Source organism: Chelonus insularis, unplaced genomic scaffold (genome assembly GCF_013357705.1).
Source record: "Chelonus insularis isolate UGA/USDA-ARS -01 unplaced genomic scaffold, ASM1335770v1 contig_135_pilon, whole genome shotgun sequence".
Classification (NCBI taxonomy): Eukaryota; Metazoa; Arthropoda; class Insecta; order Hymenoptera; family Braconidae; genus Chelonus; species Chelonus insularis.
In genome coordinates, this window is record NW_023276376.1 from 1,395,215 (window position 1) to 1,421,674 (window position 26,460).

A 26,460-nucleotide genomic window follows, 5' to 3' on the forward strand; every position below is an offset into this window, starting at 1 on the left:
GAATAGATGAAGAAACGTAGCATTGAGTAGGATAGTCTACTTTCGGAGAACACCACACGATGCGTCCACCGCTCAGAGGATCGATCTAGAGAAACTGCGGATTCGTCGCAGTAAGACTGCTGCCATTTCTCGAAATTTAAGAAAGGGAGAAAACTGTAAAAGAGCAAAAAAAATAATCACCAAGATATAAGTGACACTCATCAAGAATTAATATTCAGAAATCCAAGACTACAGATATGAATAGTACGTAAATAGAAGAAAGTAATCATCAAACTAGAAAAGGGCAAGTTTGGAAAGACAATGTCTCATGTCAATACTTGTCATTGTGGTCAGCAGACATTAAACATGTTAAAAAACCAGAGTGATGTTAATTTAATTTGTGGATCGACATAACCTGCAAAAAAAAGGGGTGACAAGTGTTGTATTGTTGTATCTCTGGTTGACGGGCGTGGATTCATCCTTTGAGAAGCATATGCCTGAAGAGGTGGCAGCATCATTAAAACGACTGTCCGAAGGTGGTGCTGGCGTCGATTGGTCGCGCACACGACGCGCGTCCGTCGGCGGGGCAGGTCGTGTCGCAGAAGAGCAAGTGTAGGAGAAAGTTGGAGAGGAACAGTCCGAGAAGAAGAGAGTATAGGAAAGTGTTACAACAGGACAAAATTAAAAGGCTTGTCAATATGTTGGAATTGTTTAAATGAGTGTTTAGGGCAGACTGGTAGTAAACTCGGAACTGGTGTACTTTTAAAAAGTTGGTGTACGTTATAGTGGTGGTGTGTTGCGGTGCGTCTTGGCGGCGCCGCCGGCGTCGGTCTCGTGTCTCGTAGTAGTAGGCAAAGAACCTGCTCTAGTAGCTGGTCTCAATTCATTACACCACCCGAAGCTACTACTGCTGCTGCTACTGCTAGTGCTAGTGGTGGTAGTAGAAGAGCTTCAAACAACATACAATCATAATAATGCGACGTCGTGCCGCATTCATTTTATAATAATAAGTGCCAAGTGGGACGGTCCCTAGATCTGCTAGGATATGACGTAATGGCAAGAGAGGTAAATTGTGAGCATGAACATGTAACGTCATCCAAAAAACCATTTTGTTTTGTATATTTGTGTGGTTACGATTTGATCGGAAAAGAGAGTATAAAATATGTGTCGGAAAACCTTCCCTGTCCTAAATAACTGACGTGACCCAGTTTCCCTTGCCTGGTAGATGACCCCGTGACACGGCGGTCGTTCGAGTTCCCTGATTGAACGTGCAACGAGGGTAAGCACGGATAATGGGGCAAGACCGGTCTAGGCCCTAGGATATTGGTTACGGCAATCTCCTTCGGCCTTCGACCTTTTTTTTTTACTCCACTTTTAAGTTTTTTTCGCCAAGTAATCCCAATGAAAAATAAAATGACACGGGAGGTGAGCTCCTCCTTCGAGTTTTTCATTACTCTAAATCTGGGCAGTGGGCGCCTTTTACCTTTTTGGCAAGTCCTACTCTTTTAGTCAATCGATACTTTTTTTTATCCATACGTATATGTACGAATCACAATCTTACAAAGTACATTTACTTAACTATTTTAATAAATCCTATTTGATCATTAAACATGTATAATTGTTTGCTTTTGTCTCTTGTAGTTAATCTCTGGCATTTTTTACCAAATTAGTCATCAAGTATTTAGATTGTCATGTATGGCATGCAGTGTCGACTGTCCTCTTAGTGCATGCTAGTATTTGCCCCCTCTTACCACCTCATCCTGGCGATACGGTAATTTTCCAAGCGTTCCTTTCAAAAATGATTGAATCAGGTCAGTGTTGTCGACCATAAGTTGCGTCAGCGTCTGCGCCTTGATGGTCCAACGCCACCCTGTTGAAAACGCGGAACGACCCAAACATAATTTCACCCTAATCCTCCATCTCGTACCACCCCCGTGTTACACCTCCACCTCTTTTTCCTAGCTCCCTTTAAAATTTCTTTTTTTCATCATCCACATATTTATTTCAATCAACTGTTCAATGACCTTCTGTACCTTTCGTCTTGGTGTTTATCATTATTTTTACTATATCGAAAAAGCCATCCATACCTGGAGGATGAGTGTATGATGATATAAGTCTTACTGTTGATGAACAAAAGGGATGTAAGAATTGATATGGAGATTGTGATGGTTAAAGCATGTAACTTAGTAGCTTGTGACTAGTATTAAAAAGGACAAGAATGTTCGTAGTACGTAACCGCTTCTCTCGTTTCTCGTTCGATAACGCATTCCACCCATCCGAGAACCTGCCACTTGGACGCCGTTTTCTTTCCCACCCGTCGACGACGCCTTTACTCTATCACTCTCAACTGTTTTATTTTAATAAAATTTCATATTCTCTTTACATACATATTATTACCTTGGAATTATTTTTACTCAAAATATAGATCATGTGTCGCTTGACAGTCATTGTGAATTGTGCTGAATACATTTGACCGAGCAATACCTGCATGCTTGCTGTACGTCAGTCTATATAATCATTAAACGTATATATTTATAACTCTCGAGTATATATACGTAATATACACGCGTTTGTATATATTTATATACACACATCTACATGACCATCGACAACAAGAGGGTATAGTGGGGTGGGAAAGAAAAAACGATAAAAAGAGTATGGATGTAGGGTAAATTAACTTTCCGTTGACCCGCTATGGACACTCCATTTAACATTCAGCCGATTATCTACTGACATTGCAGGAATATCCTGCACGTGATGAATTATTCCAATAAAGGTTATCATCAGAAGACAAACTCATTACATGTATCTACATACTTGAGTTGTTGATGATCAATTTGTTTCTTTTATAATTTTTTTTAACAAACACTCTTGAGTGGCAATATCTCGAGTCAATTTTGTACAAAGAAAATTATTGGATTGATTACAGGAGTTACGGAACAAGAGACCTTTCAAGATATGGGACAGCTGGCGTAACGTGAGAAAGGGTCTAGTTGTAAGTAACTTTGAGGAGCTCGTACATCGAGGTAAGATTTATCAAATAACAAGCTTTATGTAGTGATGTTGTGTATACATATATACATATTTATAAATGAAGATTAAAAACAGTTGAATAAGTTTGTGTTAAATGGATTTCAGGAAAGGAGAAATTGGGCGTGCCGCAGAATGAAAACGTGTCACTGGTGTTAGAGTCAGACGGGACTCAGGTAGAAGACGGCGAGTACTTTAAGACTCTTGCTAATAACACAATCCTGCTGCTGCTGAGGCATGGCGAGCGCTGGTGTCCAACAGGCGTCGACATTATTCGCGCAGGTACAATGGCGAGTTTGTATCAACAAGACGGGACTAAATGGGACAACTCTTTAAATCCGTATTTATCTTCCACAGCCATTTCAGCCATTCCAAAAATAGTATGCGAGACTATACATGCATTGGAGTTACATGATGAAACGCCTTCGTGGAAAATCATGGACAACAAAGGACGTGTTACCGTGGTGCTTCATTGGGACCAGCGCTCGTCCTCATCGTCTTCCACAGCTCAGCAGCAGCAACAACAGCAATCAAAGTCATCAGACCCAACGAGCTCCAAATACTCGCCAACAAAAAAGGCTGATCTCAGTGGACCTGGTCAGCGGCCATCTCTTGTTATTCAAACGAGTTTAGATAAGCTCAGTTACGATAAGTCGGGCCACGTGGCCGAGCTTCTTCCGCCGCGATACAGTAGCCCTCAAATCACTGTGATAAATCATGATGATATGGTGCAAAAGAGTTTTACTAGTCCGAATAATAATAGTTCCTATGGGCCGATTGTTGCCTCTGGCTCAGGACCTGGTTCTCATCATTCTGGTATGACTGGTCGCCTCGTCAAGCAAGGTACTAATTCATTTGATAGTACCACTATTCATATCCATACACCTGAGTGCTCAAATCGTATTCATCAACCAGTTGCAAGAAACGGCAGTCCAGTCAATGGTGCTGACGGTAATAATATCAGTGAATGCGATTTCCATTGTTGTGCACTTCACGAGGAAGGACGAAGAATTGCTGTGCATAAATCTGTCGCAACATCACCAATACAAGACCAACATGCGGCACAGCAACGGGATCAACATCAACAACAATCCCAGGCGCAAACACCTTCACCTCAACCACCTTCGTCTTTGTCAGATGGCACCCGACGTCCTGGTATTGTTAAGGGACACGTTAGATTTCGTGATACCACTGATGAAGAATCATCTCCAAGAAACTCTGGCTTCCATATGCATCATCACCATCATCATCACCATAATCATCATCAAGAGCACGATAGCTCAGAATCAGAAACAGAAAATACTATTATGGAGGATGAAATTGTAACATCAGAAAAATTTTTACTTCTTATTGATCAGCTAACAGTAGACCAGAAGCATCATCTCAGTATCAAAGACATTGGGATTATCTTAGAGAGGTTGAGCTCAAAAATTCTGGACGTTGAGAGATTAGATCGTGAAAGCGAAAGTGAAGAATGTTACAATTGGACGATCAAAGCGATCATCAGAGGCGATGTTTTAAGGGAACTTGGTGTCATTTATAATGGCAATTATTATGCAATTAGCGAACATCCGGGATACAAAGAAGAATCTGAAGAGAATAATGAGGATAATGAAGAAGAAGAAGAGGATCGACTTTAATTCTACCATTTTCGATAACTGTAATCTTCATTTTTTGCAAATTTGTTTTTGTTTGACTATCATCAATGCAGACATCTATTCATTTTTCGACTCAAACGACTGACAAACTCAATAGAGTAAATTTTTAGTGTAAACAAACAAAAAGACGTCGATGATAATGAAAAAAAAAAAATTTTTTTAAGGCATGTCCGATTGCAGTGGACAAACTATGAAAATAATACATCATAATGAAATAATATAATAACTATAAACTTAGATCTAAAGACGGTTGTTGAACATGTACTTATTATTGAATTAGTATGTATACTTGTAGGAAAAATTTTGGGATACGGATGCTCTCCGTAACCGTCCACGACACTGCCCTATCGTAAACCAATTTAAAAATAACATTTAAAAAATACATAGTTGAATTGTTTGAATGAATAATTAATAACTTGAAGATGGTAAAAGAGAAAAGATGACACTCAATTATATACTATAGACAATTCATTGAATATTCGCTCACTCATTGTTAAGATTTTTCGTTGTTATTCAAATGCTTCATTATAGTTTTTAATTTAAGTATTTTTCGAATACACTGAGGAAAGAATTACACTTATAAACTACTTTTATAAATTATTTTTTTTTACGTAAATATGATTATCAGCATCTGAATAAAAAATCAAACATTTCTAAATATCTATACATAATTATTTATTTTAAAAAAATTACAATTAATTCAAGTATATTGTTAGAATATTCAACTATTGTTAAAAACAAGTTCCTCTATAAATTTGTTTTTATTAAAAATGAATATATTATTAATTATAAAAAGTATCTCGTTAAAATTTATAAATAGAAAGTATAAAATCAATGTTTTTTTATCAACCAATCATTTTTCAAATAAAGTATTGATAATTTTTCTATATAAATTTATATATTGAAATATAAATAAATAGAAAATGCGAGGCTCAGATGATAAAATTAATTGTTTATCTCTACTGTTAAGCCTCTAAAAACTATCAATAAAACTCAAATATATTTTCCTCGGTGTATTTACTTCAATTGGTAATTTATAACATCTAATTAACGTCTAAAGACTGGAAATAAAAAAAAATTTTTTAAATATAATACAGATGTTTCGAACTAAAGACACAGAATTTACAAAACGTTAACTTGAAAAATAATAGACTTGATCAATGTTGATGTTAATAAAAGATTATACAAAGTTTCAAGTATTTAGTTAAAAAAAATTTTAAGCTTTGTTTAGTTGCCAGTGTGTTAATTGATATGTAAAATCCTGTTCGATTACTCTCTAATTATTATAAATAATATAGATAATTCGAGTATTTAATATATTCGAAACGTTAAAAGAATGTAATGAAGATTAATGAAATGAAATGAAATAGTAATGCTCGGGAATGTCCGTGGCGTGCTCGAAGAGCTTTCGCGACCCACAACTGCAACGTATGAATTTGCAATTTTAATATATTTCTATTCTAAGTATATACTCATATACCCAGTAGCAATTCACTGTCATTCGTCTATAAGTTCGTTAGCAATGATTACTCAAAAATTAATGACACAATGATAAAAAAATGACAGAATGGAGCTATTCAATAAATTATATACGTGAATATAGAAACAAAAAAGAATTAAGAACAATCGTCGTGTATGTTTGAGTAAATCAAAGTGGAAGAATGAATGTTGAATGAATTAAACGTATGAGTGCTAAAGTAAACTAATGCAACAATCGCACGTTGAATTATTATTTATAAATATATTATATAAAACAACAAAAAAAAAATTCCACGTATTATTAGTGCCAAATAACTTTATGCTTTTTTTACTAAAGAATATCTCATCATTGTTATGTCATTTTGTAAATGAGTTTATTTGAAGGATAGTTGCAAGAATGTAAAGATTTCACAGCTTATTTATTTTTTATTAATTAATTTACTATTGTAAAGAGAAGATTGTAGTATATAATGATAAAGAAATAATTTGAATAAAACAATGTTTTGAAAAAAAAAGTAATTGACCGCTAAAATGAATTATTTTATTTACTTGCTGTGAAATCTTGATACAAATAAAGTAGGGTGAAACAAAACAAAAAAGAAAACAATGTAAAAGACTAAAACAACTTATTAATTTGTAGTTTCCTCCCTCTAATGTCTCCTAGTTGGAACAGGGATGGACAAATAAGCAACTATAGACCGATTAAATGAAATCCAAATAAGAAAAGAAGTTAATTGAAAACCAAAGAAAATAAATTAATAACACGTCTTTCATTTTTTTTACCTGCGTAAAAACAAATCATGCTGAGCAATAAATTAATTGTCAGCTCTGTACATCAAAACTATGATAAGGAACATAAACGTACATGTGGAAATGAAGAAAAAAGTACATAATTAAAATTTGTCATTGCTAAAATTCTATACCTGCATGGAAAAGAGAATAGATTGTCTATCTAAGCAAGATAATAAATGATTACAGAATAAATAAAATAATAAATTATGATTTTAAATTAAACGAATTACAAAAAAAAAGAGGTTATTTGTTACTGTTGAAGTGAATTCATGTGAGACTAAACATTATTTAATTGGATGTTTTTTTTTATTTCAATTATAACTTATTCCTGATGCGACACGCACATAATTGCGCGAAAACATGTGTAATTAATAATGCATTGTCTTCGCGCATTTTGTTGGTAGGTATAATAATTAATAGTAATAATAAAAAATGAATGAAAAAATAATAATAAATGATAATGATTATTATGAATAAACAATAACAACAATAATAAAAAAAAAAACAAAATATTATTAAAAAAAATATTTATATCGAACGCGGGTGAGCGAGATATGAATCAATTTTTTGCGGGACGGTTTTTTTCAATGACTTAGCCAATTAAGAATTTATAAAATTAGATAATTAATAATAAATAATATCAGTAACTATGAACATTATTAATGAATCTTAATAAGTCTAGGTTTAAAAATGGTGATTAATTTACAGGAAAATGGAGAATGCTTTACAATAAGCCTTGCAGTGATGGGAAAAAATAAATGAAATATTAAAAAAAAAATTAATAAATATATTATAAATAGTCATATAAGATTCTTCGAACGTTGCTCACACGTCACTCGATATCTATTTATAAGCTAACTGAATTATTTACGTTTATCTTTCATTTTATAACATTTTAAATATCACATTTAATCATTATTAATTAATGTAAATTAATTAATTATCTTATTGGTAAGAGTAACTATACATTTTGTTGATATGCAGGGTAAAAATAATAACCTGGAACGAAGTTTTGTGTAATTTCAATTAATTCATTTTTCAACTCATTTATAATATAAAAAATTGTTAATTAAAAAAGTTTGAAAGGTGCATTGAAAATACGGAGTATTGGAAAAAGAAAATATTGCGGTTAATAAAAAAAATCAACACCGTTCGATTTGCATGAAGCGGTTGTAGATTGTTTAGGTATTATATCGAGTGAAATGTACCTAATATACGTAATATATGAAAATAAGTCAAATAAATATGAAACGCAGGAACGTTCATCGCGGCTCTCTTATATTTTTATCAAGTCCTATTGTATTTTTTTAAATTTAATTTTTCACATGTATTTGTTTTTTTTTGTTTAATTTTAAATGTGGAATTGTGAAATAATAATAAATACCTTCAACGACTGCTCATTCATTGGATCTGCAAACAAATGATGAAATATTACGTCTTTTTGTATAGACGAAAAAGTAGACACAAATTAAGAAAAATTACGAATTTTTTCATGCAGGCTATGCTTTTTTCTGATGTTCAGATAATGTTTTTCAATTCTATTGAAAAAAATATTTATAAAAACAAGTGATAGAAAAGAGAATAATTGGTAAAATTTTTTATGCAGGATAATCAATATTGAGCTAAATGATTCATTTTTAACAAAAAAAAATTGTTAAATAATTTAAAGTTGAATTTTGTTATTTGCCTTTCATTTTTTCTAGTCATTAACAGGTAAGTATTTTTATCAAATAATAATTCAGATTTTCAAGTGTAATATCTTGACATTATTTTAATTTTTTAATAAATTTATCTATATCGTTTAACAAACTTTTTTTCTTTATTATCGTTGCAAGCTTTATTTATCAATATTGATGGAAATTTTAAGCTTAAATATTTAAAATCTAAAAGTGAAGTTATGAATAATGAAGTACCGTTTATTTCCTCTTAAAAGCCAATAACAGCCAGGTTATTGAATTATTCTGAATTTTAATTTGCATTGTTTATCACTAATCAAATAATATTTTTCATGAATAATAACTTTGATAGTAAAACAAAAATAAATATTTCTTACCAAATTTCATTTTGTATCGTGTAATAATATTAATTAAAATTAATTCAAGAAATCATAAAGACTAATTTCAACTCTAAAAAATTAATAAACAAAAGTTAATTTATATGAATGATTTCAATTTAAGCTTTAAATTACATAACTTTTTCATAATTCCAAGTTTAGATGGGAATGATAAATTATTCACTGTAAATATACATTAAGAAAATTCGATTTAGTTTAATTAATATGCATACGTATTATATAAGATTGTTTGGAAGAGTCAAATATATATCTTTTATGTATTTTCTATTTCAAAATTAACAATGATCAAGTTATTTTGTTAAATTTTATTCATATTTTTTCAGTAAAGTAATTTTAATAGGAAAGAACATTTTTAAATTACTTTATCAAAAATATTTAATTATAATTTAAGATAAAATAATGATAAATTCTAACGTCATTTGAACTAAAGTAATGTTTTATACTTGTTTATACAAAAACTCATGTTAGGTAGATAATTATTTCAATATTATCTTTCCTTCTCCTGTTATGTATAGTATTACAGTGTAAGCTTTGAATGAAATCACAATAGAATTTTTAATAAATGATTAATTATACTCTATTATTATCATATCTAACAAAAGAAAACATAAAAATGATTCATAAAGAGAAAAATATAACAATAAGAAAAATTTATTCACCATTTAAAATAAAAATTCTGAATACATTCAGATCATCATCTGAATTGAAGAATTTAATGATAAAAAAATGACTATTTTTACTCTTAGTTAATTAATAATCTCTTTTGAACAATGATCCTCTCAAAATGAAGATAAAAAATCATCTGTTGTATTGCAGGCATAGAAAGAACTTTGACAATTAAAAATAATAAACCTTGAATTATTTTTTTCAGTGCATATTCAAATAAATATGGTTCAAAAGGAAAGGAAAAAAATGCAGATGATGTACGTATGTGATATGTGTATTAAGAGATGACAAAGAACAGAGCCTTGATCAGGCAACCTGTGAAGAGATAACGATGGAGAATTGATGTGAAAAAACACAAGAGGACGCTGACAGTGTCCATGAGAAGGATTGCAGTGCCCTCTTCTTGCATAGATGCAGTTCCCTGGGGCGACAGAGGGCGATTTTATTGATTCAACGGATGAAGGGAAACGAGAAGCATTACGTATACGATATGGGACAGAATGTGGCGCAGGAATCGATAAGGGAGGTGGGTGTGCATTAGAGGAGGATGGAGAAGGTAAGGGAAGGACTAGATGAGCCCCGAGTGTGACTTGCGCTTGCGGGGTTTTCGTTCGCGATCTCACTCATGGAAGGGATGAATACAGCGTCAACTGATGGAGAGATGGTAAGCAAGGAGGGTGATATAATATACGAGTAGGTCCTAGCTGAGGCATCGCCCTCTCTTTGGCATCCCACCCTTCGCTTCAGGATTCAGTGGTGGTGGTACAATTCTTGGGAGGGGTAAAACCCCGCAAATATTTTTATACTCCAGACTTGCACGAGAGGAAGAAGATGGCAGCGTGATTCGGACACTCTTCTTGTCGTCATCTCTCGCTACGTCACAGTCTGCTGTTCCGTTTTCATCTCGATGAACTTATCGAGTAACTTGTGCCGGTACTCGGCTGTATCTCGCTGTCATTCAGCAACTAAACGAATTATTTTATAATCATGCCAAGACGGTGTACGTGATAATAAATAAACTCTGGATCCACAGATTCCCAAGTGAAATAAATTCATTAATACATCATTATCGAACGGGTGAAAACAAACGTAAATGACATTTTTTATCATGGACTAACCGATTCTAGTATGCAATCAACGAATCTTGTAATGTATCTATTTCTTTATAATACGGGTGGATCGTCTTTTTGTCACGCAACAATATCGGATAGTCCTACAACTCCAACTGTTACGATACCGAATTTCAAAGACGACAACGTGCACCTTGCGTCGGCAGTGATTTTCAACCGTTATGTAAAATGGAATTGAACAATGTTGTTAAGACATAAACATGTTTTGGGTATACTGTGGACTTTTTGTTCTCGTGATTGCCGTACCTGGATTTATTAGCAGTGCCGACACTACTGCCAAAAGAGGTAAGAATCAATCAATCATTTTATTCTCTACTAATACCATCAATCTCTCTTCAACTAAAGTTTATTTTATTTTACCTTAGATAGGTAAATCTTAAAATAGCGAAAACATATATTGTACAGGAAGCCATGTGTTTGGCATTTAAAGCATCTACTTATGGCTGCCATGTTGCTTGTTATATTTCTCGTCTCATTTTTCCAAGCCCATTTCCTCCTCAAATATACTCTAGGAACTTTCATAACGATCCAATATCATCTCATGTTATTAATTGAGGAAAACAATAAAATTAATTCTTAGTATCGATTACATATTAGTTGGGTTATTTGAGAAGATCCAATGCACTTCTTGAGGGTTCCCTCGCTTGCAGTAATCTCATTCATGCAAGTGGTATCCCCTAATCCGTGTATATTATACGATTCCCAATTGATCAATCCACTATATATTTTGGTACAAGGATTGTGGGAACAATCTCGATTGGCCCAATTGACAGAGGCCTGACAATTACTGGGGATTTTCCCTTGCTGCTTGCTCACACTTTGAGACTAAAAAGGAGGCTGAGTGGGTGTTCGATAATCGCGCAGCTCCGGGAAACCCGGGAGAAAGGGAGACGCTACGATTCAACGGTGTATATGTAAGCAGCAGAGTGCAGAAAAGATAGAAAGAGTGAAGGGAAAAAAAGATACTCGGAAAATTCCATTTAGAGAAACGACAGAGAAAAGAAGGTATCTATCTCTTTTTTGCTTCCTTCTTATATTTTTCATCTTCTTTCTCTCCCTATTCTTTGGTAATCCTTGTGTCGTAAAAACGCATTGCTGCTTCCCGAACTGCTGCGACTTCTCGATTACTGTATTCTGTGTGCACAAAAAAAAAATGAGGGAGAAGAAGAGAAGCAGCTTTGAAATGGTATTTGAGGGTTGCATATATGGGTTACTTGGCAAACCGCTGAGAGCTTTCACAACCCGTCCGTATACCTACAATGTTACGTACTACGTTTGCTGAGGATTACCAGACGAGTACATACATAAAATTTTGTTGGATATAGGCTGTAATGCAGACTAAAGGAGGAGAAACATCAGTTAGTGGTATTGCTATGCACCTGGAATATCCATCACCACTAAATATACTGAACCTTTTTTTTATTATCTTTTGGGATAATTAAAGTTCCCTTGGGAGTTGGAATAGAATCAAGGCAATCTCATGATACTGACCAGTTAAGCAAACTAAGAGATGAGTTTTTTTCCTCATTTTCATTCAGCTTGAATAATATATTCATTTCATTTGTTTGTAAATTATTTTGAATTTTTTTTTCTTTGTAAGTAATGATGAAAAGTTATTATAAATTATTTGTCAAAATTTAAATTACTAAATAAAACTTTTCTATTTTATTTGTTCTGAAATTGTCAACTTATAATTAGAACAATAGACGTAAATATAGATTAATGAATGCATGTAATGTATAGAGGATTTTATCTAATTATTAAAATATTGAAAAATAGTTTGAAAATAATAATTTCAAAAAAAAATTATTCAACAATTTTTCTTATTCTCTTTCAATTTTTCAATATTTGTTAATAGAAAAATTTTAAAATGCACTCACAGAAAAATGCATTCATTTATTATTAATAATAACGAATCCACTTTTTTCTATCTTCAATATCAAAAAGGGAGTTCGGTATCATAATTTATTCAGTTTTAAAAGTCTGTATTAAAATTTCATCTTCAACCCATATACCATCTTTTCTTTGAAAGTTCGATGAAAAATCACTAAAAAAGCAGTTGCTATAAAAAACTAAATAAATGAAGTAGAAAAGAGGAAAAAAAATATGGAGAATATTTCTAAAGCACAAATGATATTTTTCTCAAAGTCTAGATGACGTAATATTAAAGTATTTTTCTCACGTCACTAATCTCTGTCTCTCTAGCACCTTAATTAAATCTAGAAATGCCAGGAAAGTTTTGACTTGGGTAATTAGAGCATGTTTACGTAACGTTATCCTCCAGTTACGTACGTCTTTTGACCAAGTGATTGACATATAAATGGGGATTTAAAATTTAAAAAAAGGATTTCTGCCGCGAATGGAAAATAATGACACCTCGGGGCGATGGCGAATATCGAGGTCATTGAGTGAAGGGAGAAGACAAATGTAGAAGGGTTGCACGAGGTTGTCTGCAGACGAAATAGAAGGTAGTGGCTACATTGAGATGAAGCGGACTTGCCTGGGCAACGCTCCAGGCTACCGCAGATCTTGTGCACAAGAGAGGAGTTAAAGGAATCCCTCCTTCCCCCTTTTTCCTCTCTCGCTCTCTCTTCTCTCTATATTCCCTCTTTCTGTTCTCATCTTCCTACACTCCAATCCCTCCTTACTCCTCCATCTCCTTTCGACGCCACGTTTCCACGCTTCAAGAGGCAATTAGGTATCCTCCAATCTTCATCCCCGCCGATATCATCGCTGGACGATGCATTGCGTAACACTATGCTGGATATACCATAATTGAGAGATCGAACATGTCATCGGCAACTTTACCCCGGAAATAATTATTCCCTTCAATGAATATCTCCTATTAAATTCCTGCCTGTAATAGCACTCATTTCAAATATTTTTATTACCTTTTTCTTATAATGTTCACATCTAGAACTTCTCAATGAATTAAAGGTTAATGAATGGTAGGTTATTATAAGACAGTTTTATCCGAGTTTTCTAATAATAGAAATATACTAGGTACTTGGAGGAGAATGTGAAGAACTAGACCTTGAAGTATAAAGACCTTTAATCATTCTTTTATTGAATATTAAAAACAATAGCTTTTTTTTCATTAAAGGACCACTTTAGGCTTAACTGATGTGTTAAATTCTGAAAGCGTAGCAATTTGAGGTACTACTGTTATACTTGATTTTACTTTGGACTCATTTTTGTTTTTTCTTTTTTTTCAGCAATAACTAGGTTCTGCCTTTTTATTGAGAAGCATTTTATTCAATTTTTATTGAAGAATTCGTAGTTTTATTGATTAGAGACCTAAATTAAAATTTTGCTGAATCATGTAATAATATTTATTTCACTCTAAAAGCGAATAAAAGATATCTAGTTGATTGAAAAGAGTACTTTTTATTAAACAAAAAATTTTTAAATATCAATAAAGTTATTTTGCTACATAAATAAATTATATTACTCCTACTGCTTTTTTATTACCAGTAAAATACTCTATAAAAATTTTATCATGTTTTTTAATGTAAAATTTTTGAATTTAAAACATCATAAAATTATTAATAATAGTAAATAAATGAATAGAAGAAAGTGAAAAAATAGCAGTAAATAATGTATTTTAGTTATTTAATCTAAATGTAAATCTTTAGAAAAAAAAACCTAGATTAGAAATTTATAGATTTATTGAAGAATAAAATATTATTTTCCTTTTTTTTCTTCACCGACAATATCATCTATCATTTTTTTTGGATATTTATCCTCTTTTTTATTCGACTATTATCCCGTGAAAAAAGTTTTTAAGGAAAAAGAAATTAGCCAAATAACATTAAAGGTTAACATGAGTAGTATAGATCAATCACCGTCATCACAAATTTCTGAAATTGTTTGTAAGCAAGCTAAAGCTTATGGGAGAATGTTAGCAATACATTAGTTTGACCCTTGAGCGTGATGGCAGCAGTAAACAAAACAGGCCATAGCATTATCTCCAATGACATCCATCATCAACGTTCCAGGTAATAGTGTAATGTGGATTTTGAAACATAGATTGCACAGAGAGTGAGGGGAAAGTAAATGCTAACTATGAGCAACTTAACTACATTTGTTTCGACTTCGCGTGCTTACACTATCTATCTACTGAATGCAATTTAATGAAACATTAAAGAGATAATTATAATCGACATGCAAATACATTGCTCAGTACATTCCTGCCTTGTGTAGGCATGTTGATTTGTTTTGTATACTGTTGCTTATCCGTTTTCACTAATTATGTAATTAATTCATATCTAATGATCTAATGTTGTTTAAATATGAGTCTGAATTTTATTATTTTCATTTTTAATATAAATAAATACTATATATGAAAATACAAATATTGTGACTATTTTTCTCTTGTTACAACAGTATTTGTGATATATATTACATTTTTGTAATTATATTTATGAAATACAATGACTACAGTAGATTTGAGCAAACATTTTCAGCTTGATTTATATTTTCTATAGTTTGTTATATTGTTATAAATACTGTGCAGTAACAATACAAAATATTGAAAAATATATGGTCAATAATTTCCACTGATTTAATTTTACATCAGGTTTCAAACTCGTGCTAACTTGAAAGTTGCAATCTTTATGGTTGAAATTATGTTATTGTTCTAATTTGATAATTGCATAGAATTACTCTTTCAGGGTAAATCATATTTCTCCAGTTCTTATCAGAACAAGTATACCTTTTATTACTACCTTGTTACATTCAATTAAATTAAATTCTTAATTCATTATTTGCAATGTCTTTTTTTGCTTTCAAACAATCAAATTTTTAATTAAAAAAAACATATTTGTATTAAAGAATAAAAAATACTTAAGACTTAACTAAATTATGTAATTTTTATTCACTGTTACAGAGTAAATTGATCAGAGTTTCATGATATAAAGTATCAGATTTCAGATAAGAATCCTTTAAAGTATTAGACATTTTTGACCCTCGATCCAACCCTAATAACCTTCTCCTCGGTATTTTCTTGGTATAATATAACTGACTGTAACAGAGATTCGAAATGTAAATTAAAAAATTTTCGAATTGATAAATAACAGATAACTGTGCTTTAATTCAATTGCACTCCAAAGCTCTTAACAGAATAACTTTTTAACAAATCACTGCAGCAAGCTATCATTTTCACGACAGCAATTAATCATTAATAAATCAATAATTCCTATTGTTGGGAAATTATCTTGCATTTTCAGGTTTATTTCAGTCAAGATATTTTTAACTCAACATGACCTTTTTCATCTCATGAGCTTATCCCTATTATGATACATCCAGTGATAGGATGAAATATTTTTCGTGCTAGCACGCTAATCCGTGAGAGCTAAACGACCGTTGGTGTGTACATGATGGAATGAAAATGATGGCTGAAGTGAAAGGGTAATTTTTCAAGCGACCGGAACGATTTAGAAGGACACGCGAGAGGAGAAATGAGCTGTCATCCCCTGTAATTCGCTCTTTGCACCTTTCACCACACAAAACTACCTCGAAAAAAGGCCAATGAACACTACTATTCTAATAGTTCTCTAGTTTCTTTCTAACTATTGCCATTCTATCGGACTAAATTTTGTGGAAAAAATGAATTATACTTTGCCACATTTCTATGTATATATATATACACAACATATACTATTGTTGGACGATCGATTTTCTCTTGCCATATACGAAAACATAACTTTTTTTTACATCTACATTTCCATCTCGATCAGCTTAAAAAATATTCTCGTTCCTATTTTTACTCTAACAAAACTCAGTCATTGTATAGTTGATTGTTTACATTCATGCTGAGTTGTTTTCATTGTATCCATTCCATTCAATCCATTTTTCTTTGATTTTTTCAATTTATGATTTCAATTTTTTTTAAATATATTTTCGTTGGCTTTTATTATTTGATATAATGATTTTCAACGTGGTTCTATTTATTATTATTATTATTATTATTATTATGATATTTTTACACACAATTCGTGAGATGTCACTAATCTTAATGAGCTTTCAAAACTTTTCATGGAATGACATTTTGCAGATTTGGTGTTGGCAAATGTAAGAAGGTGTTAAAAATTTTCTTTATTATGTCATCTTATCGTCTGTGACAATGCAAAGTTATATTACTTGTCTACTTTTACTATGCCATTTTGCTCGTTATGAAATTCCACTTGCTGTTCATGAGAAAACACTAATTTTCACTGTGCTATCTTGTTTACTCCTCCTTTTGGTATTAAATTAAGTGAGACAACGAGTCTCTAAAAAATTCTCTTCACAATTCAAAAAAATAGATTGAGGTCAATTCATTTTTATCAATGTAATAGAAATATTAAATTCATTAGATATCTTAATAGCTATTTTTTAAACTGTTTTTTTTACATTTCTTTTAATATTTATGATTTATTTAAATAAACTTGTTTTGAAATATCAAATAAAGTCATTTATAAACTAAATTACATATTTTCCCCATATATACACGAAATATTTGTTTTAAAAAAATGAGTAAACTGATATTTATTAATGTAATTCAATGAGGTGTATGACCAAACATGTCGTTTATCCCGGAATATCACTTTTACGTCTGACCAAACATTGAATTATCCTTAATTATTGTACTTTTATTGTTTTATACAACATTTTAATAAATAAGAGTATTGATTTAATTGCACAATAAACATTCTATTCATTAAGCATCACAGTTTCAGCATTCAAATAATTAAACTAAAAACTTGAATCTCATTTAAAGAAACAAACTCAACTTAAGATCAGGTCACTACTCTCTTTCAATGTTTTACTGATCACTAAGATTAAATTTAAATAATTCAATAAGAAAAACTATTTACAGTTGTTATAAATTATTCGAGATTTTGTTATTTAAAATAAAAGCTTAAATAAATTTATTTTATTTCCCTACTGACATTTAGTTGGTAATATTAAGCAGTGATATTTGTTAACTTCTGACTATGGTAATCAACTTATCAGTTATTTTTCAAGTGTAGACAAGCGTCATGGGTATTTCCGTAAATAAATGTATTATTTGTATATTTATGCATGAGGAAAGATGTTTCTTATCTCACTGAGAGAAAAAGAAAGAGCAAAAGACTTGAATATTCTACACCACTACTGTAGTAACTTGACTAAAGGGGTTAAAGTCAACGTAAGGGCAGCCGCAATCGTGCGCAAGCAAGCGGAAATTTATTTCACTAGTTCCGACATCATTGCATAGTAATATTGACCATATATCAAGCAACTGTACGTTCAAACTAATGTGCTAAAATACGAATAAACACCATAAATGTTTATACAAATATAGAAATTGAATTTCAAATGGTTTAATAAAAACGTATGATTCAAAGAAATATTTTAATAAAATCTTTTGAGAGGACGTAAATATTAAAAAGCTTTTTTTAATTTATTGTTTAAAATATTAGAATAATTATAGTGCTTGATAAAAAGAATTATTAATGGATATTAAAAATTTGTCATTATTTTTTGCAGTTTACAGTTTTTCTTTTGGGTAAATTTTAATTTGACATGAAATATAAAAATGAAAAAAAATATTTAATATTTTTAATATAAAATTATATGAATTTTTTGCAACATAAATATATTAAAGAGAAAGAGGGAAAAAAATTTTTATCCCCGTTTCAACCTCTTGCTAGTCAGTGACGCCATATTTGTTGGAGAACAGCTTTGACAAGCTTTGGTGGAGATCAGCAAAAACTATAGCATAAACCACTGCACAGTAAATAATATATACTCTGGATTGTAAAAGCATTGGAACGTTGTATTTGTTTTAGAATTCCTACGCTTTACCGAATTTTCGAATGGCAAAGCGTTTGAAATCTGAACCAAATGCGCGTCAAGTTTCGTCGTTGAAGAAAGAAATTGACCAACGAACAACAGAATTTATTATTCATCTTAAAATGATCAATAAACGGAAGAAAAAGCAAATCTCTAAAATCCATACATAATAAGATGTCAATATGTCACATATTTTGTAACAATGTCGACAGAATAATAAATAAACAAAATGGAGACATCAAAGTTTTAATTAAATAATTTGTGAAGTTGAAAAAAATTCAATTATGCAAATAATTTGAAATATTTTTTTTTATTCTCGCAAACGAGAACAACAATGAGAGAAAAAAGTGGAAGCTTAAAGAGGAGCGAAAGAGAGGAATTGAGAGAGTGAGAGGGAAGAGAAAAAAGAGCGGAAAAACGGGCCACAGGTTTTGTGGAACGTCGCGAGTTTGATGCGGTTCCGTGATTAAAAAAAGGGGCTAGGGTAGAGGAGGAGAGATAGTATGGGGACTAGAGGGAACAATGAGTATGTACGTTGGGGACAAAGAAATATCGACCTATAAGGTCCTAGCTACCAACTGCCGGACTCAATTAGAAATACAGTACATAAGAGAAGCATATAGTCTATCCTCGATTCCGTTCATTTCCACCACAAATGTCTATATAAGTATCCAAGAATGTGAAATTCAAGGCACAAGAGTGCAAAATTATTTGCCAAATGTTTGTTTCTGTTTCTGGCTCAATTATTCAATGTTATTGAATTCAAAATTAAACGCCTACTGGAGTATCTAGTTGGGGAATAAAAAACATATATATTGAGGTTGAGAAGTGTGCTCGGTTAATACTAAATTATTGGGTGTGATATTAAAGTTTATTTTCATCTTCCTCTGTCGGCTATCTAATTAAAGGGTGGATAGAAGGTCAAATTATAGGCCACTGAGAAACAGGCTATTTTTGAAATTTTAATGAAAATTTTTAAGGGATGAATAATTTAATTTTTTATAGAGAATGGGGGTGACGAGTATACAACAGACTGTTTGGAGTAAAAAAGCTTAATTAGAAAATAAGTGAAAAATATTTATTTAGAGCTTAATTGATATTTTTTTCCTTACTTTATATTAAAATAGCAAAATTAAAGAATCTGTTGAGAATTTTTTAATGATATAAAAAAATTTAATCAATGTTCTTTTTTATTGCCATTTTTTGTCAATTAAATTAGGGTATTAAATAAAAAATAATTATTTATTTAATTAGTTTTGATGATGAGTTAGGTGTAATTTTTTTATTGAAAGTAATGAATTGATTACATCAATATAATAATGCTCGTTATGAGATTCTGATACTTCAAGATGAAATTAGTCTAAGACCTAGCCCAAGAATGTAAGGTCATAGGGTTTGTTACACCCCAGCATTCTCATTCTCTTCCTCTGTTTGGTCTAATAATAGAGGGTGAGCTGTTTATAAATTTCAACGTATTTATCTTTATACCAGAAGATTGAAGACCACTAATAAATAAACTTCCCTCACTAAATAAATAACTTTTTTATTTATTATTTATCATTTCTCGATTTCTGCTGATATTTTGTTAGAAAAGTTTTTGCTTCTTGGAGATGAAATTTATCAACATTTTACCCACACACTAACTTACTACATAATATTGAATATTATTGATTCGTTACGTAAATTGGAAAAATGATTACAATTGTGGTAATAAAGAAGAATTCATACAAATAAAATTTTTTTTATCATTCCCCTTGTAAATGATAGCTTATTGAAACTTCCTACAATATTCTAAACTTATTCAACAACAATTTTACAAAATACACTCGCTCTGTAAATACTGTAATATTTTTCTATAAAATTTCTCAAGACATATAAAGATAAAAATATCGAAAATTTCGAGTACTTGAAATTCTGTACGAGTCAGCATTAAATGCGTTATGTTACTGTCTGCCATATGTTATTTCGTATGTGACATACCACACAATCGTCTCGAGGCAACTTTAAAAATACATTTTTTATCTATTTTTTTTTTTTATATATATGTATTAAAAGTATCGAATGAAGAAAACATTTTCTCTTATCGATTGATTAGCCACAGAATGAAATAATGAGGATGTTTAGGGCTGAAAAAAACGATAATTGTGATAATGCCAATAATGAAGATAATAACTGTGAGGTATTTAGGTACGTTATTTAGCAAATAGTTGCCTTGCCACAAGTGAACTAAACTTGGAAAAGGTCGGATTAAAAGTTGAATCAGCAGGCAGTTATGAGTTGTTGGAATAGTAGTAAATGTCTTTGAGGTAAGCTTATGGGTTGGGCTATTAAATGAAAGAATTTATTACCACAACTGCATAAATGAAGGGGTTATAAGTGAGCATAGAATTAGGTAACTCATGTATGTAGAGATATATTATTTTTTACTTCATTTTTAATAAAACTTAAGTTTACTGAGAATGAGTGTTTAGAATAAGAGAAGATAAAAATACATAGAATGTGCGTAATTTGTTTATTTTGTTTGCAAAGAACTAGACGCATGTCAGAGTAAAAGCTATTGTTATTATCTTCTTAAGGCTATTTTTCTATAACAGCATACTTTTTAATAAATTATTCCTGTATTTAGCATCCAATGGGTTTTCATTTAAAAAAAAACCCGAGTAGACTACGAAAGATATATGAAGTTACCCAACAATCAAAAATGAGTGACTTTTTCCTTATTAATTATTTTATTTATGCCAGAAATTTAAAAAATTAATAATTTGCATTGTACATCCACGGTGTATAAAAATCCCAACTCTTTGTCATTGATGAGTTTATTAAAATTGTGACAATAGATTTTTGTTGTTAATTATTAAATGGAAGTGGATGTTTTTTCGATGAAAAAAATAAATCACAGAATTTTACGATAGAAAGGTGCGTAAATATTGATAAAATCCAGAAACGATGTTGTTGAAAAGAAAAATATGATTCTCAGCCAATAAATCTATAAATTGTGGGCTGAATGAATTTTTTATCACTCGATGTACACTTGAGTTCGATATGCAACCCGTTATGCTTCCAATATTTTTTCAAATTTACTGCTAAATATCGTGCTCTAGTAAACGTATAACTCCTACTATAAACATTCTAATTATAACTGCCATCCAGATTTTTTTACAAAATTTTATCGATAAAAATAAAAAGCATTCTTATTTCTTGTAATCTTGAAAAAAGACATGATAATAATATTTTTAGTTCCTTTTAGAACTTGACGTGGTATTTATTTTTCTTCATAACTGTTCGCAGTAAAAGCTTTGATAAAAAAATATGTAAAAGACTTATATCAATGAAACTTGTAATACAAGTTCATAATTAATGAGGTAGGATAATTTACATTAAATTCTAACAGAATTTTTTCAGCATGCTAATTTTTATTATCACTTCTTTTTTATTAATAAATTATTCTCATTAATTATTAAAAATCCAGGATTTAAGTTATTTATAAAATGATTAATACATTTTTATATTAGCCAATAGATTAATAATCTATGGACTTTATCAACTATTTATGATATAAGCTAGCTCCAAGGCTTAAGACATAAATATTTATTGATAAAAATTGTCCGATGTTCTTTATAGAGAGATATTTATAGTTTTCAAGAAAAGGTAAATTATGAAGCAAACTTTTATAATTATGTAATAGTCGTACAACTATTAATCAAACGAATAAATGACAATAATCAGATTAATGATGTGTTTATCTTGTTCACACCTTGTAAATTATTATTAGCACTTCATGCATCTTCATTTTTTATTCTCTTTGACACACAAAGATAGAGATTTATCCGAGTAACAAGATCCAATAAATTGAACTATGTCACGCCGATAACTAATCAAAGTAATTATAGATCAAAGTCAATTTATGGCTTCTGCTATGTTTTGGGCTAGTGTACACCAGACAAAGTCACTTGCAAGAGTTTCATAATATCTACGTGCTCTGTCATTAATAAATTTCATGACTTTATTATCTTTTTTAAATTTTTTATGTCCAATTTTTTATATTACCTATAACCTTTGAATGTTGTAAAAAATGAATAAACTATAGTATTGTTACTTGTTATATTCATGATTATAGTTTTTGAATTTCCCAAATGGTAGATTGTTCATTATTCAGAACATTGTTATAACAGTCTGAAAAAGATGTTGAACTTTGTTCTCAATTTTATTTTCTACTACTTTACTAGATTCGTATCAAATACGACAGTAAGTAGTAACATAAAAATAAAGATCCTTTTTGAAAAATTTATTCTTATAAAACCTTACCCACATAAGAATTTATCTCAACCGTACTTGGAATTTATTATTATTTAAAGAAAATTTAGTTGGATTGACTATGAAACTGTATATGTTATGTAGCAATATATGTTTATTCAAAGATCATGTAGATATTCATTGATAATTGAATAAAGATAAAAAATACTTTTTTGAATGATCTCTAAAAAATGTTAAAAAATCTTAGAATGTATCTCCATTATAGCTGATTTAAACTCATATTAAAATATTAAATACAGTTAAATCCTTTCAATAAAATAATTTTAGCAAATTTTTTTTCATGTTTTACATGTTATTTAATTTTTAATTTTTAACAGAGAAATTTTTTGAATAATAAATGATGTCGGCTTAAATCTCTTTGAATATGTTTATTTATTGAAAATATTCGTTGTTAATTAAAAAGAATTTTACTTGAAATTATTGAATTTAAAAAATGAAAAAGAAAATATGGAGGGATTAAGCTTAATCAGTGTAAGATATAAAATTTTTAAACATTGTTCTGTGAACGTCAAAAAACTATATATAATTCACGTAAAAAGTATAACGAGGCATAATTGATTCAACTTTTTCATCTTATATTCATCCCATAAGCTTCAAAGTGAAAAAAGGGTTTGAAAAATACCATCAAAGAGAGCGAAAATTTAAAGAAAAATTCATTAATGGTTAAATGAAAATTATTTTAAAAAATCTATTCACTATTCATTTATTAATATAATTAATTTTTCATTAAATAAAAATAATCAATAAGTCTACTTCCAAAGAAAAATATTTTATTCTTTAATTAAAATAAAATATTATAAAGCTGATAAAGTTGAGGTATTGGATATTTCTCTCTTCTACAATAATCCTCAGATCGTATTTATGTAGCAAAAAATAGTTCTAGCTGCCAGGAATAAATTAAAACACTCAACCACAATGTTTACATGATAGGATGGTTGAAAAATTACAGGAGAGCTTGTGGATCACTCTATGAAGTGTCCTTATTATTCGATGTTATTGCTTATAACATATAATCCCGTGCAAGTCCATACACCGGTCACATGGTCGTTTTGATTCGCGAAGTGAACGCGGAACGTGTGCTGAAAATTAATTATAGCTGTGGTACCGCGTGTGCATGTACATGATTTCCACACGTCTGGAACACGCGTTAACTGATTTTCTCTGGAAAATCTCATTTCGTATATATACATTGCCCACCTCCTATTACCTCACATTCTCGTCCTCCTTCTGCTCATTTCACCCCCTTCTCTCTCTTCCCAACATCACCACTAACCCCCTTATGCCCAACCTTGTCATTAACATGACGTCGAACCGATCCTTTCAAGTTATGTATCCATATAACGTGTATACATACAACACTATATGATGTATGTACGTGTTTCCCGACAATGTATTCATCGAACCTTAAATGGCGAAATTCCAAGAGAGTAATTCGGGTATACGTATGAGATATACCTTCGAAAAGTAATCCAAACTGATTTTCAATCAACAATAATTGCAATATTCCATCTAAACTTTGTCTCTCTGCCAAAAAGAAATATTGGAAATTACATAACCGCAAGTTTGTGCAACTCAATTTTTGTCCTTTGAAGGGATAGAGAGAGGGAGTGAGAGAGAAAGAGATATGTGTAGGTGAAGCGGAAAATTTACTTGTCGCGGATCCGGTGACCGTAAATTAATTATAACATAGATAGATATATGTAGATGTGTGTCCATCAGTGCATGTGTATGAAACTAAAGCTGGATATAATAGATATTACAGCTTCACTGATAACTGCTAATGACTTACCGTACTCAGATATATACACTTATCGGTTTAATTTAGTATATTCTCTTTATGAAACTTCGATTTCAAACTGTTCAATGACTTCTCGGATTAGCTTCATACATTGAAAATAATCAGCTTTTTAAGAAGCCTCTTTTATTGACAAAAAAAGGTGCATGATAACACTAGTTTGTGTTAACTGAGGGCTTTTTTTCTTTTATTACTTGTGATTTAGTTTTTTATTTTAGTTGAACGAAAAGTATAAGATTTTTATCATTTAATGATGGAGATTATAAATAATTGGAATGAAATTACATTACATTGGTTCAAGTTAAAAAAAAATTCTAAAGGAGAAAAAAATTTAAAAGCTCTCGGACAGACTGAAAATCACAGTTATTTTTTTCATCAGAGTATTGATTACAAATCACTCGTTGTATTATTCAGAGTTTTATGCGAAAAAAAAACAATAATTAAAATTTCTCATGATTTTAAAATTTTTTTTTAGATATTTTTAAAAGTTGATTATTGAAATGAAATTTGTAGAAGGTAATGTCAATCAAAAACTCTAGTTAAATCTATATATAAACAGAGTCAAAGGTTGTGCTAAAATGTGTAGGAGAAAAATTGTAACATATCGAATGGCATGTGATAAAATAGAGTGTATGAATATTACCAGAAATGACAAAAGATACAAATATGCATTGGAATAGTCCCTCTGTTAACTTTGAAAAAATAAAAAAAAAGCTTTACTAGATAGAAAGAATAGTAAGTTATTTATTTATTTAATCCAAATACATATAGTAAATACTAAAAGTGCTAAACTATCATATAAATTTGTTCTCAGATGTAATAAATATCAATTGATTATGAAACGCTTTCACCATAATTCCATGTTTTTCAATTAAAGACATTTGTAGATTGAAAATATAAGAATTATTTATTTTTATTACCTTTATCCGATTATCAGATTTAGAGAAAATGACTGATACTGAATAAATTTTTTGTTTTTACTTAAAAAAAATCTGTAAAAAATTCCCTTCTTCATTTAAAAATATGGATTAACATTTCATTTAATAACCTGTCTTTAACTAGTATTAAAAACTAATTTTTTCTCAACTTCCCGTGCTTACAATCTTTTCTATGAAGCTTTTTTCATGAAACTTATCATCAAACTTATTTATCGCTACCATTTTTCAGGATATTTATTCAAAATTTTGTTTCTTTTTTTCGAAATATCGAAACATCAATATAAAATATGGAATTATCCATTTAATTTAATGGTTTAGTATAAATAATGAAACAATTCATTCAACACGATCAAAAGACATTAGTTTTGATCAAAATTAATGTTTCAATTATATTGATTTCCTCAGTTTACCGAACGTGATTGATCAATACCTCCAAATGTTACAATGCATTCTTTATGCAATATTAATGTTTTTTTGCGATCGTTAGAATTGTATATCAAGAATTCAACGATTGATAGTTCTTGGAAATGACCATTGTAATCATGACCTTTTATTTATTCATAAGTTATGACTATCGAGGCCAGTAGTATCTTTATTCATTCGGTACACTCATTGTCAGGATTGTAGAAGCCTCCCTAAATGCATAAAAATCTCGAGGGAGTAGTAGTCAAGTAATTTAGATTGTATTTAAAAATATTTAGATCTTGTATCAGAGGCACAGAGGTAATATATAACCATTGCAATCATCCATGTCTAATATTTAAATCTTTTTATTATTTTTATTTGC

General features: G+C 30.4%; 3 protein-coding genes across 21 annotated transcripts in view; 2 read left to right on the forward strand and 1 right to left on the reverse strand.

Annotated features, from left to right (window-relative positions):
- Positions 1–26,460, reverse strand: part of mip40 (Myb-interacting protein 40) — a 60,830-nt gene that overhangs the window by 1,933 nt on the left and 32,437 nt on the right. The gene's annotated exons all lie outside the window — the stretch shown is intronic.
- Positions 59–5,283, forward strand: Drep2 (DNA fragmentation factor-related protein 2). Of its 2 annotated transcripts, XM_035095814.1 has the most exons (5): positions 59–1,044; positions 2,909–3,005; positions 3,118–3,291; positions 3,367–3,852; positions 3,925–5,283. In XM_035095814.1, exons 1-5 carry the CDS (start codon positions 1,033–1,035, stop codon positions 4,647–4,649), a joined length of 1,494 nt encoding a protein of 497 aa, XP_034951705.1. In that variant the 5' UTR covers positions 59–1,032; the 3' UTR covers positions 4,650–5,283. The 2 variants fall into 2 exon arrangements, with proteins under 2 accessions (XP_034951705.1, XP_034951704.1); XM_035095813.1 differs by having other exon boundaries at positions 3,367–5,283.
- Positions 10,506–26,460, forward strand: part of mmd (mind-meld) — a 46,775-nt gene continuing 30,820 nt past the window's right edge. For 17 of the 18 annotated variants that reach the window (XR_004691214.1, XM_035095790.1, XM_035095802.1 and 14 more), the window contains exon 1: positions 10,506–11,093. Coding sequence is in view for 16 of the 18 variants with exons in the window: in XM_035095790.1 (XP_034951681.1) it covers positions 11,009–11,093 (85 nt within the window). In the remaining 2 variants the exon portion in view is untranslated. Of the gene's footprint in view, positions 11,094–11,737; positions 11,814–26,460 lie in introns of those variants that run through there. The other variant, XM_035095803.1, reaches the window with a different exon arrangement.